The sequence below is a fragment of the Ciconia boyciana genome, chromosome 2, assembly GCF_034638445.1.
Source record: "Ciconia boyciana chromosome 2, ASM3463844v1, whole genome shotgun sequence".
In the NCBI taxonomy this organism is placed as follows: Eukaryota; Metazoa; Chordata; class Aves; order Ciconiiformes; family Ciconiidae; genus Ciconia; species Ciconia boyciana.
Window position 1 is genome coordinate 25,134,838 of NC_132935.1, and position 14,242 is coordinate 25,149,079.

At 37.2% G+C, this 14,242-nt stretch overlaps 1 protein-coding gene across 1 annotated transcript in view; it reads right to left on the reverse strand.

The window, feature by feature from the left end:
- MATN2 (matrilin 2) overlaps positions 1–14,242 on the reverse strand; it is a 70,187-nt gene that overhangs the window by 9,888 nt on the left and 46,057 nt on the right. Inside the window, exons 8-21 of the mRNA XM_072852134.1 lie at positions 12,780–12,902; positions 10,273–10,395; positions 9,995–10,117; positions 9,522–9,644; positions 8,876–8,998; positions 8,540–8,662; positions 5,291–5,413; positions 5,074–5,196; positions 4,860–4,982; positions 4,573–4,695; positions 4,254–4,376; positions 3,990–4,112; positions 3,702–3,824; positions 1,159–1,572 (exon numbers count right to left, since the gene is read on the reverse strand). Coding sequence (XP_072708235.1) covers positions 1,159–1,572; positions 3,702–3,824; positions 3,990–4,112; positions 4,254–4,376; positions 4,573–4,695; positions 4,860–4,982; positions 5,074–5,196; positions 5,291–5,413; positions 8,540–8,662; positions 8,876–8,998; positions 9,522–9,644; positions 9,995–10,117; positions 10,273–10,395; positions 12,780–12,902 — 2,013 coding nt within the window. The remainder of the gene's footprint in view (positions 1–1,158; positions 1,573–3,701; positions 3,825–3,989; positions 4,113–4,253; positions 4,377–4,572; positions 4,696–4,859; positions 4,983–5,073; positions 5,197–5,290; positions 5,414–8,539; positions 8,663–8,875; positions 8,999–9,521; positions 9,645–9,994; positions 10,118–10,272; positions 10,396–12,779; positions 12,903–14,242) is intronic.

Here is a 14,242-nt window from a genome sequence, read left to right on the forward strand (position 1 = left end):
AAGCAAGGTTGGCTTGTACTTCTTTTCTTCTTCAGTCCTGTAAATCCTCCATGTACTTTCCCAGATCTCACTAGTTAGCATATAAATATTTGGGTTTGTTTTTAATATTTTTAAAACCACTTTTCTTATATTTCATTGTAATGGCACTCTTGTTAGCACATGCTCTTCTCATACCCTTAGACATTTTTCCCTTTTCTCTTTACAGAAAGGTATCAGTCCTGACCCATGCTATACTAATCATGTATCAAGTTATGATTGATATATCAAGTCAATAAAACAAGAACAGAACAAAGATGTGCAGCATCTTCTAAAGTCTGGCTATCTTCTCTGTGTTGTGGGCCATCAGCCATGGTTCTTAAAGCAGTTTCTCATTAAATAGAAAATGTTTTGCAAAGAAAAAAGGGATCCTCTATTTTCTTGAAAAGTTTTGAAAATTTTCAGTTGACTCTGCTAAACAGCTGAAAAGTTTCTGATTTGTGGTACAGGTGTCCTAGAGGATGGATTTCTGCCCAGACATATTCTAAATTAAAAATCACCAGTTTTCAGTTACATTTCAGTGTATCACCTGATAAGGCACATAGAAACAGAAAGATAGACAGCACTACAACTATATCCTATTGTAAAGAGGACCCATCTTCCTTCCAGAAGACCATCAGCACTATACAATTGGTTAAAAATACAGAATATATGTAAATAAAAATATAATATAACCAATTATTACCATAGTATTTCTCAGGAGGATAGATTTCTGTATTTTGAAGAGACAGGTTGGGGGTTTTTTAAATTGTTTTCTTAGAATTTTTGATGAAGTTCCCAGTGTTCCCAAATCTCTGTATCAAATGTCAACCCTTAGCAGATATGTTTAGGGCACTGCATGGCATGCCAGGTGGGTAGTACCACTAACTGTGGATGGCACAGAACCCAGTGGCGAGACATTCATCATGGGTCCCGCAGTAGGGGTGATATACATGCCTTGTAGCAAAGGCTCCTGTGGACACCAAAGAGCCGATGGTCTGCTACAGTGGTCACTGTACTAGCCAGACTGCTATGGCAAACGCTCTCTTTATTAGCACATACTGTAGCACATCCATTCTATTGCCACATCTTATTTCTAACAATATTTGCCTTTTAGAATGAGTCAAAAACATCTCTGCTTACCATTCTGCTTTGCTCTAGCAGCCCACTCGGAGACTTCATCTTGGGCTCGTCCATCCGTAAACACAATGGAGATTCGAGGGACATTTGCTGAAAATGGTCTTGCTCCTTCTGTTTCTGTGAAGCTTCTCTCAAACATTTGCTTCAGAGCCAGTCCTGTCATGGAACCTCGCCCCATGTATTTCATTTGTGATACAGCTTTCTTCATGTCTTTGGCTGAGCTGAACTGCCTTAACGTAAACTCTGTGCGAACTTCAGTGGAATACTGAAGCAAACCAACTCGAGCAGCTTTGGGTGAAATCTCAAGTGAATCCAAGATTCCTGAGACAAATTGTTTTACAATTTCAAAATTATCCTCTCCGAGACTTTTTGATCCGTCAATCACAAACACCAGGTCAAGTGGGCCTTCAGTGCATGCTGTGAAATAAGCATCAGAGTGTTCAGATCATGAAAAAAACTCCACAAAGCTGAAAAAGGGACCCAAGGACTGCATAAACTCAGAGATCATCCTGGGTACCTTGTTCCCGGCTCATCCAACTTTGCCAGTGTGTCTAAAGCTGTTGTATACAGTCTGTATCAAAAGCTAAGAGTGTGCCTATGACCAAGAGTTTTACAAAAATATAATCACAGTGAATACTTACTGAGACATACTGCTTTGCAGAATACTACAACTCTTAAAAATACAGCAAAAATCAGCAAATTTTAAGAATGACTGTGAAGTGGAGAGAACTGTATAACTGAAGAACATAGCTAGGATATAGAGACAGTGTTGCCATAACTTTCTTCCAGGGATAGGCCAGTATGCTAACTTTACATTTGTGTAGATGACCAACACTGAAAGGCATGGAGGAGAATAATTGGAGCTGCATTTGTGTTGCAGAAGTAGCAAAAGGGTAAAGGTGGTACAAAGAAATGAGTCAGTGAAGCCACGCTTGTATATAAGGTGAAAATCTAGGATTCATATTTAGAGTGTCAGGGATCAGTGAGGCAAAAGCCAAAGAGCTTGGGGAAGGCTGAGCAAGAAGAGAAGGGTTAGGTAGCCTGCCCTAGAGCTTAGGATGAGGTTCAAGTCTGGGGACAAAATTCAGACAATGCACATATTTTTATAGCACAAGCTTAAACCTCTAGTGGCAGAAAAACACCTAAAAAAAACTATAGGTGAGAGACTAAATGCTAGAAGTGTGCCTAGCTGCTAAACATGGCTCATAATTGTTTATATAAGGTTTTTTGCTTGGCTTGTAACTCTTTAACAGTCTTTTAATTAGAAGGCTTATGTATTGCTGAAATTAACCTTTTCTGGTTTACCCATTAAAGCTGGGAGTTTGTCAGGAGACTGACAAATTTAGAGTTCTCGTACTTTTTGGCAAGTGCACACACAAAAATCAAAGCGGTTTGTAGGCACTGTGCATCCATGACAAGGTTAGGGAATTTAGGGACTGGAGAATGTCTTTGAAGCTGCAGACTGGTTCTGCTAGGTGTATTTTTTATTCTGGAAAGCAATTGCCTCCAGCAGGCATAGACTAGTGTGCTTTGTGCGTGGGGCTGGCTACAGAGATGCTCAGCTCCTATTTGATGAATGTAACTTCCAGCGAGAATTTGCTGTACTAAGGAACGTAAGATTTGCATCTTAGCCTGGACCAAATGAACTTTGACCTCCGCTCATCTCTGATGTTTGTATAGTAAGAATGCTGTAAGCACTATACAAGAGAGAATTGCGCAGCAGAAATTACTTCGACTGCAGAAATTACTGAAGATGTCTGTTACCAAGTCAGTGTAGGAATAAGGAATTTTCAGCTTTAAAGCTTCGCTTTTCTTCTTAGAAAATAGCTCTATTTTAAAACTGCTGTCCAAGAATTCCTTTCTGCAGTAATCTAAGGAAAAGATGTGTCACATGTACTAAGGTGATGGAAATGCAATGAATATGAATATCAGAACCACCTCAATATCATTGCGTAAGTCAAGATAGGGCAGCAGTTCATGGTGAATGGTTTTAGTTAGGATTGAGATCAGCCATGGATTGTTACCATTCTTTTGGTAATAATCGTCTCCCAAACTAAGGCATCCATTTTTGCAGAATAAATGTGTTTACTGAGCTCCAGTAGAAGAATTTCTCCTCCAAGTATTAAGGGGTGATGAGATAAATGCTTGTCATACTCTAAGCATGTCATGTTAGAAGATAAGCAAATAGAATTAATGATATTTTAAAATGGAGTATATAAAGGCAAAAGCTCCACAGTATATGAATTTGATTAAAGTGCACATTCCTTGATAATAAGATTTCACTTTGGCTTTTTTCCTGATGTTTGGAAAGAATTATCGTACTTGATGCTATACCAAAACAACTGTTCCAATTTGTTAGTTTTTTGCTTACGAGAGCATCAAGTTAATTGTTCAAGACATTTTCCATCACACTCACATATGTTTTGGGCTTTCAAATATTAAATTATTTTTGAAGTGAGGCATTTTTTGAAGTGAGGCATTTGAAGTGAGGTCAAGTAATTTTAGAAATCAAAGAAACAAATGCTTTCTAAATAAAATGTACTTACTTCTGCATGTTTTCTGATCCTCTTTTAGTACATATCCCTCCTGGCATTTGCAGATGTACGAGTCGTCATTATTAACACAAATGTGTTCACAACCATGGGCAACTGATTTGCAGACATCTTTATCTAGGAAAAATTGAAATATTTATATGTATTCAATTTAACATATTTATAAATTGAAAGGTTCCAAACATGGTATTTGAAGAATGTATGCAAAGGAGTATAACATCTTTGTTCGTTTATGTAGCAATGCCAGAGAAGAGTGGCTGACAGACATACTGAGTTACTTACTTCGACATGTTTTCCCATCTTGTCGCAGGACAAAACCCTCACGGCACTGACAGGTATATGAATTGTTATTATTAATGCACATATGTTCACAGCCATGGTCAATGGATTTACACAGGTCTTTATCTGAGAATTGTTAAGAGAATTTCCTTATTAGACCATTTCTCAAATGCAAAACTGGCATAAACAAGCTTTGAGTGAAATTAAGTCTGTTATTTCTCTCATCACTGAAAAAACAGATTCCCCATAAAAGTTTCAGCTACTCACTCCTGCATGTTTTCCTGTCTCGCCTCAGTATAAATCCCTTGTGACACTGACATGTGTATGAATCGCCAGTTGGAACACAGACATGTTCACAACCATGGTTGACTGTTTTGCAGGTATTTTTACCTTGGAATAATGAAAATTATATTTAGCACAGTTAGCTAGGTAAATAACTTTCACAAAATGTAAAAATTACGGCAATAATCTTCCATGAAGGAGCTCACTTCCATGAAGTTGATTCTATATTAAAGACCCAAATAACATAGTGCATAGTGTGTTTCATTAGCAGATCAGGAAGTACAAAACAGATTAAACAACTTACTCCTACAAGTTTTCCCATCATTCTTCAGTATGAAGTCCTCATGACACTTGCAGATATAGGAATCATCAGTATTAACACAAATATGTTCACAGCCATGGTCAACTGAGTTGCAAACATCTTTATCTGAGAAGAGTGGATGGAGTTTGTCAGCTGAGGTTCATAAGGGAGAGCTAATATCTTTTATTAAAATAGTTGGAAATCACAAACTTATGCATGTGCCAACACCCACAGCCACAACACTTAAAAGCCTCAAATAAAAACATACTTTTATAGCTCAGGCTACTCACGTCTACATGTCTTTCCATCTTCCTTCAGTATGAATTTTTCACGACACTTGCAGATGTAGGAATCGTCAGTATTCACACAAAGTTGTTCACAGCCATGGTTGACTGAATTGCAGACATCCTTGTCTGCAGACAGAAGAGTTGTTAGTCTACATACATCAGCAAGAGGCCTCGATTATATGTGTAATTCATCAAATTAAGCTGTCATACTACTTACTTCTGCAGGTTTTCCCATCTTCCCTCAGCAGGAACCCATCATGGCATTTGCAGATATACGAATCATCAGTATTAACACAAACATGCTCACAGCCATGGTTGACTGATTTGCAGAGATCTTTATCTGAAAACAGATGACAACTCTTGCTGGTTAATGCATTTCTATACAAGCATGAGCTGCAGAGAAAAAGTATGCTGATAAATATCAGACTACTTACTTTTGCACGTTTTTCCATCTTCTCTTAGCAGGAATCCCTCCTGACACTTACAAACAAACGAATCACCAGTATTAACACAAGCATGTTCACAGCCATGGCCGACTGATTTGCAAATATCCTTGCCTGGGAATAGTTAGATAATATTTAATGTGGTTTGCTAGTTAAACTTTTTTTATAAATACAAAGACTGGGGGGGTAATCCCATGAGCAAAGAAAGATGGAAGCTTGCAAACTGAAAGCAAATCTCTAGCTAGTTAAATGATAGACAACTTAGCTTACATAGAGCATGAGTTCTTTACCATCTGAGTAGAAAGAATTGTATAGTTTGGATGGCTTCCCACTGACAATAAATCATTTTAGGATTAATTTGACTAGATTAAGGAGGAGGACTTTACATTAAGAGCAATAAGAGTGAAAGGAGGGAATAATTTAGTACAGTCATTTAGCACAAATTCATGCTGGTAAAACAGAGTTAAGCAAAACACCACAGGACAGGAAGCAAAATAATTCTTTAACATTCTTACACCAATGCCAAGAGCCTACATTAACAAACCCCAGAAGAACAGGAACTACTCATTTAAAAGGACAAATAAAATCTAACTGGCATTGCTGAAAGTTGATGGGAGGATTTGTATGACTGCAATGTTAAACCAGTTGGTTAAAACCTCTTCAAGAAGGATAGATGGGGAGAAAATACAGAAGGAAGTGAGGCCATCTATCACCATTCCCTGTTTCTTTTTCACTGCAACATAAAAGAAAATATTCTTCTCAATTGCTAATGGAGAACTACCTTTACATAGGAAGTAGAACAGCACTGACAGCCAAGTTCAGATTGACTCTTCAGCAAAATACTTAGGTTTAATGTGTAGGGAAGAAAACCATATTTTTACAAGAACTTAAATCCGAGCCAAATTACCAGAGGTCTCATGCTGCCAATACAAAGATCCCAAAAACTACTACAGAGGACAATTTTCTAACTCAACAAGCGTTAAATTTAAGACATGGCAATCTAAACTGGATCCCATTATAGCAGATAAAGAAGAAATTATCATGTAAGTAAAAATTAGCTTATACACAGCTGCATGCAACTCAGACACATTTGTTGTTTATAAACAGATATTTTACAGCAGCAGGACATGGCTATTACTTCAAAAGGCTGAATTTTACATAGCTGAAAGCAAATATGAGCCAGAGTATTTTGGGATGGGGGAGGGGGAAGAATAATAATAAATAATAAAAAAAGAAGTGAATGATTGCACTATTTAAGGTTATTTTACTAGATACCCCCCCAAAATGTAGTCCTATAATCTAAAAATAATGCCAGAGTAGTTAAAAAAAGCAACCTCATTTAGAAATTGAAATCAGCTATAAGATTTGAATAATGATTGAAAGAAAGGAACATTCACTGTATTTACTGAACATGAAAATATTAGGAATTTGAAAACACTGAAGTAATAAGATAAAGGACAAGGGGGTGCATGGCCAACAAAATAAAGGATAGTATGAGTAAGTTATTTAAAGACTAATAGGAACAAAAAGCATTCTAACAATGTATTGTTAATTAATAGATAGAAATGGTAGAGTTGCCAATCTTAATGCAGAAATGTTAAAAATATTTAGTGTATTCAGATCTGAACTTATGAAATAGGCTACTGATGATATTATTGGAATGAAGAGTTTCATCAGCTGAGAAGTAGGTCACACAGCACCTACTGAACACACACATTTTTAAATCAGTAACTCCAGATAACTTTCAGGGAAGAGCTGTAAAAGAGCTGGCTGAAGAACACCTTGGATGCTTAGTGTTATTTTTCAGTAACTCCTAGAACTCCGAGGAAGCCCCAAAACACTGAGCAGTCTCCATCCCCAGTGTATGCACACACACTGAAAAAATAATATTGTTCCAGTGTTTGAAAAGGATGAGTAGTTCACTTTAAGCCTGTCAGCTTGACATTGATCTGCAGTAAAGTAATGGAATGGATAATATGGAACTTGATTCAGAGAAAAATCAAAGAAAGAGAATTAATATCAATCAATTTGGTGTTAAGGACAAATAGATCCTGGAAAACTAAATAAATATATTTTTTAATTGATTATGAAGCTGGTTCATTAAGCTCATGCTGTTCACACAATGGAGCATCCAGTAATGCAGCAGTCTTGGTATTTATTTTGATCAAGAAAATGACTGCAGAATCAACATTATATGGTTTAACACTGGCTAGAGAGGTCTTCAGAATAAATTGTAAATGGGTGAACATCAAGTGGCTTTCTTTCTAAAAATTTCCCCTGCTCCTCTACTACTTAACGTTTTTATGAACAACCCAAAAGAAAATACAAAATAATCACTGACAAAATTTGTAGGTTACTCCAGTTTTGAGAGAATGGCAAATAAAAATAGAGCAGCTGCTGATACAAGGAGACATGAATCTTTTTGCAAGCTGGATAACAGCAAATCATATGTATTTTAAAATAGCCAGAACTAAGCTTATACATTTAGAAACAAAGAATAAAGGTTGTACTTACAGGATGTGGAACACCTGTGTGTCTGAGTCTTAAACAGCTTATGATCATGGTAGATAACTAACTGAACACAAGCACTAGCAGAATATTTTGGTCACAGACTAATGCTATCTTTGGTCATAAAAAAAGATAAGATTAAAAAAACATAAAAGGTAAAAAAAGATAGGTAGATTCAAATAAGAATTACATGAGTTATAGTTCCTCTACCCTGGACCCTGCTCTGTCTCCTGTTAGGGAACTTTGCAGCACTGTGGTGCCCCCACAACGATGCTGATAAGTAGCAGAGGTTTTAGGGGAGCAAGAAGAGATTATGAAAAGATTAGAAAACATATAAAGAGCCTGAAGGAGTTTCATCTGCTTATCACTTACAAAAGAATATGCTAAGAGGTTAAGTTAAGGAACAGGTTAAGTCATGATCTGCATGAATATACACAGAACACAGTGGCAATTAGAACTTCAACCCATCAAAGTAAAATGCGGCAACATCCTATACTCAAGATTAAAACTCAACATACTCAATCTAGAAATGAAGTTCACATTTTAAAAGCTACATTCAAACCTTAAAATTGGCTGATTTTCTGAAATGTATCTTTAGTTCAAACAATAATTAATTCATAGAAGTCTTAGGATCTACAGAGAACATTATTCCATTCTGACCACTATGAATCAGTGAATAATCTCCTAATAAAAGGAAAATGAAATTTCTTCATTTATTCATAAGCTACTTACTTCGGCATGTTTTCCCATCTTGCCTTAGTGCAAATCCATCATGGCATTGGCAAGTGTATGAATCATCATTATTAACACAAAGATGTTCACAGCCATGACTGACTGATTTGCAGATGTCCTTATCTAGGAATAATTTAGATTTTATTTACTACAGTTTGATGAATGAGAACATTTCCAAGCCTTTAAAGACTAAAAGTAGTAAGCCTCTAGTAAATAAAGAATTTATCCTCCTTTTTGTCAGGCAAAATCCGCTATAAGGAGACCTACCTCTAACACAATATGTTCCTTCAGTAGACCTCTGAGTGCAAAAAATACAGTAACATACAAATAACTTACTTTTACAAGTTTTCTTATCTTCCCTCAATACAAAACCCTCATAGCACTGGCAAATGTATGAACTATCAGTATTCATGCAAACATGCTCACAGCCATGGTTAACAGAATTGCAAACATCTTTATCTGGAAAAAAAATAAGGTTGCCGGTATTTAAAACATGTCTACGAATGCACAGATTATAAAAGGAAATCTTCTATTAAAGATAAGGATACTTACTTCTACATGTTTTTCCATCTTCCCTTAGTGCAAATCCCTCATAACACTGGCAGATGTATGACTCGTCAGTATTCACGCAAACATGCTCACAGCCATGGTTAACAGAATTGCAAACATCTTTATCTGGAAAAAAATAAGGTTGCTGGTATTTAAAACATGTCTACGAATGCACAGATTATAAAAGGAAATCTTCTATTAAAGATAAGGATACTTACTTCTACATGTTTTTCCATCTTCCCTTAGTGCAAATCCCTCATAACACTGGCAGATGTATGACTCGTCAGTATTCACGCAAACATGCTCACAGCCATGGTTAACAGAATTGCAAACATCTTTATCTGGAAAAAAATAAGGTTGCTGGTATTTAAAACATGTCTACGAATGCACAGATTATAAAAGGAAATCTTCTATTAAAGATAAGGATACTTACTTCTACATGTTTTTCCATCTTCCCTTAGTGCAAATCCCTCATAACACTGGCAGATGTATGACTCGTCAGTATTCACACAAACATGTTCACAGCCATGGTCAACTGAACTGCAAATGTCTTTATCTGAGAATAGTTGATGATATTTGGTTAAAGCACATCTACAGCAAATGTATCATGTAGGGAGAAGTAATAGGTCTACTGATATCACTGGAAGAAATGGGAAAAAATTTAGGCAGCAAACACTTCTAACTCTTGGTACCTGAAAAATTGTGAGTCTTCTTTGTCTCCAGTCATATCAGTTCGCCTATTAAAATACACTATTTCTGTTCACAGTCTCTTACAAACTTCTGGCAGGTATAACAATACTACTCCTATATTATAACAGTAAACTGTTATTGTTGTATTTGTTAGAACACTTCCACAAATCTACATACTGTAGATAAAAGTCTATGAGTAATTATCAGAGTATTTACTTCTGCATGTTTTCCCATCTTCTCTCAGCAGAAAACCCTCATGACACTTGCAAACATATGAGTCATCTTCGTTAACACAAATATGCTCACAGCCATGGCTAACTGATTTGCAGATGTCTTGTCCTGGGAATGATCAATATAAATATAGGTTTTGAATGAAAACATGTTAAACATGTAGATATCAAAAGGAAGGGGTTTTTCCAGTAAGAAGTGGAAAAACCCTTTCTTTCCTTGCCTGATGCACATGCAAAAATGTTCAGTAGATACCGGTCACTCACTTCTGCACGTCTTGCCATCTTCTCTCAATATGAACCCCTCACGACACTTGCAGATGTAGGAATTGTCAGCACTAACACAAATATGCTCACAGCCATGGTTGACGGATTTACAGACATTTTTACCTGGGAATAATTTAACAGATAAAAAATGGTGTTAGTTAAGGGCGAGATGTTCAAAGTCTCACAGTTCCCAGCTACTGAATGTTCTTGTCCTTGATAGTATACTGGACTCAATCCTGCAAATCATTTATAGCACCTGTTGTCTTTTTTTGTTGTAACAAAAAGGTACATCTTTGTCCTGCTAATATTACAACCTTACTATTAAGAAGTGCACTGTTCCAGTTCTAGAGTTTGTAGAATTTAATGTCCCTAGTATGCAAATTAATGACTCACAGGGATTTCCAATGCATCTAAATCCCACATCCACATTTCAAGTAAACTTTCTGGTGAGAAACAGATCTTTCTATCATCATCTTTTTATCTTCAGTAATGGACCTGCTCAAACCTGAAACAGTTAAGCTTTTTTTTCTCTGTGCTTAAGTTCAGACAGTGTTTGTAATTTTTCTGTAAAGTAGGATTACAGAAGTTTGGTGTATGTAGTATTTAAGGGTAGAGAGAAAGGCAAATTATATGATCCTGCTGTGAAATTCTGGAATATTGCCAGCTACAATTGGGCAATCAGATGTTCAGTAGGGTTTTCTGATATAGAATTTAGATACAATTCATATTTCAAAACAAAGAAAACACAATCTATTAATTAATGTTAGATAAACTAACTTCTTGCTTTTACTTTCTTCCCCATGCCCTTTATTTTCCTGCAAGGACTAGAATAGACTAGACTATTTCTGTCGGAAGGGATGTACAATGACCACCTAGTCCAACTGCCTGACCACTTCAGGGCTGACCAAAAGTTAAAGCATGTTATTAAGGACATTGTGCACATGCCTCTTAAACACTGACAGGCTTGGGGCATTAACCATCTCTCTAGGAAGCCTGTTCCAGTGTTTGACCATCCTCTTGGTAAAGAAATGCTTCCTAATGTTCAGTCTGAACCTCCCCTGGCGCAGCTTTGAACCATTCCCACATGTCCTGTCACTGCATACCAGGGAGAAGAGCTCAGCACCTCCCTCTCTGCTTCCCCTCCTCAGGAAGCTGTAGAGAGCAATGAGGTCGCCCCTCAGCCTCCTTTTCTCCAAACTAGACAAGCCCAAAGTCCTTAGCCGCTCCTCGTAGGACATTCCTTCCAGCGCTTTCATTAGCTTTGTTGCCCTCCTCTGGACATGTTCAAGAACCTTCACATCCTTCTTAAATTGTGGTGCCCAGAACTGCACACAGGGCTCAAGGTGAGGCCACACCAATGCTGAATACAGCGGGATCATCACCTCTTTTGACCAGCTGGTTATAGTGTGTTTGATGCACCCCAGGATGCGGTTTGCCCTCTTGGCTGCCAGGACACACTGCTGACTCACACTGAGCCTGCTGTCAACCAGCACCCCCAGATCCCTTTCTGCAGGGCTGCTCTCCAGCCACTCCTCTCCCAATTTATAGTTGTGCCTGGCGTTACTCCATCCTAGGTGCGGAATCCAGCATTTTGACTTGTTAAATTTCATTCCATTAATCATAGCTCAATGCTCCAATCTAGATGATCCCTCTGGACTTCTGCATGAACAGAACATTTCACTTGCTTTTTAGACTTCTTGAGACAAGCAGAATTTGTCTCTGCATGGAATAACAAAGTAGGGTGGTGTTGTGATACACAAACTGAGAATAAGGAACTTTTCATTTGTCATGGTAATATCTTTAGGTTTTTTTCTGTAAATGTTTTTTAACAGTAGATGTTGATGAGATCTATGGATATTATTGGGATTCCAGTTACAAAATACTTAATGCCTGTGTGTTTTTCAGAGACTTATCCATGATTCTTCTTTGATCACTTAATGATCAAAGCTATAAAAATGGAGAAAAATTTGCAATGAATTTTTTCTTGATATCTGCCACTCATCATAACTGCATAATGTAGTCAAATGTGTAATGAAATTATGATCTCTCTTTTGCAATCATCCTTATTCCACGCTGGACAAAATGAACTTTCCATTAATAATATTGCAAGCTTCATGGTGTATAAGACTTTAGAAACATTATATATTTTTGCCTTGATTTGAGAAGAAAATTACAGTTGTCCCATATAAGGATGTAAGTCAGAATAAAATAGTTTTGGATCCACAACAGTCCAATTTCAGGGTTGCTTTTTAAATGGCACAGACATTTAGGGTGTGATTCAGGTGCCTGAAAGTATGCAACCAGTATCACTTCAGATGCCTTAGCATCCAAGATATTGACATACTGCTGGCAAATATGACACCAAAGGGGAAACTATGACCTTTTGGAGTCCTCGAGCATTTAAAATGACACTGGACAGCAATGTTCAGGTAATTAAATCCTACCTTACAGATTTCTACCATGTGTGTAATAAAAATCTAACTCTGAGTTGCTGAATAATAACTTACGTTTACATGTTTTCCCATCGTTACGAAGCCTGTATCCTTCAAAACACTGACAAGTATAAGATCTGTCGCCATTTACACACAAATGTTCACAGCCATGATCACTCAGAGCACAATAGTCAACTCCTGTAGGAGCAATTGAAGTTATTAAAAAAAATTTACAAATAATGAATCAATTATTTTTCATCTCTAGTATTTGCATGGCATTAAGAAAGTAAATATAAATACACTGAACTGTTTAAACAGTAATCCAATTCCTTATCTGATAATATACATATAACTTCAATAAAATGTAAGAGGGCCTTGTGGTATACTTTCCATTGGTTGCTTTAAGCAGAGTTGAGAACTCATACTTTCCTATGCTTAACATAGTTCAGAGTCCACATCTCAGTACTTACAAATTGAATTTAAAAAAACCAAAACACTTTAGCAATGATTTTATATAAGACAGTGGCAAAGACATAAAAGCTACCTTATTAACATTCTTCTTTAAATACAGACTCTAAATGGCCCGATGTGAAGGTGGCAGTCCCCAGAACTCACTTGTGTGCCTGACCCAGCTGCTGTGGCAGCAAGCAAAAAACCTCTCAGGGACCTCAGTGATCTTCGGCTTAGACTATTCAAGCTTTTGCAAAGAATTGCAAATGACAAATACTGTCAAATATGGTCCATTTTCCATCTCAAATTTCTTATGTGTTCTCTGTAATACAAAGACATAGGACCCCTGGGATCCTGCAGGCAGCACTTGCTACTGTCTATTGGCTACACACTCATTTTTTTGTAATTAGTTGTCAGAGTAGAAATCTGTTTACCATTCAGGTGTTCCCACAGCTGTCTTAAGATACTTGTGCCTGTGTATATCACACCCGAATTGTAATTCCCAGACATTTTCCCATTGGGAGTGGTATATGTTAAATGCTAATCCCTTCCATTCAACTGCTCATTCAGGAAATCCCAGAGTGCCAAGCCTCTTTTCATGATAGCCTAAAAATGTCCACGAGATTTCAACAACTCATCTGGAGCTCAGGAATAGGACAAATCTCTTTCCTAAATATATATGAGGAGAGAGGTATGCTGGCAAGAAGAGGAGCTATTCAAAAGGTCTCAGTTTCATTGCACAGAGGGATTCCAGAAGCCACAGCACTGTTTTAATGCTGCTGATAGGTCTCCAAGTACGGCCTGGAGGAAAATAACTCAAGAGTGAAAAAACACCTGTTTTTACTACAAAGGAAAAGGGATTTTCCATTTGCAAGTTGATAAAACTCCATAGTTTGGCTGTTTCTAAATTTCCAGTGGTTCCTTTAGATAAGTGTCTAGATAAATTGTTTCTAGTAGACCCTATCGCTGCTACATATACACTAGTTCTGCTTTTGCATTACTGTCTGCCCCTTTCAGGAGAGCTGCAGTGGCAGACAGAAGCAAAGTCTGTCAAGGTATTGGATGGGGCTAAAAAGGTTAGTATGGAG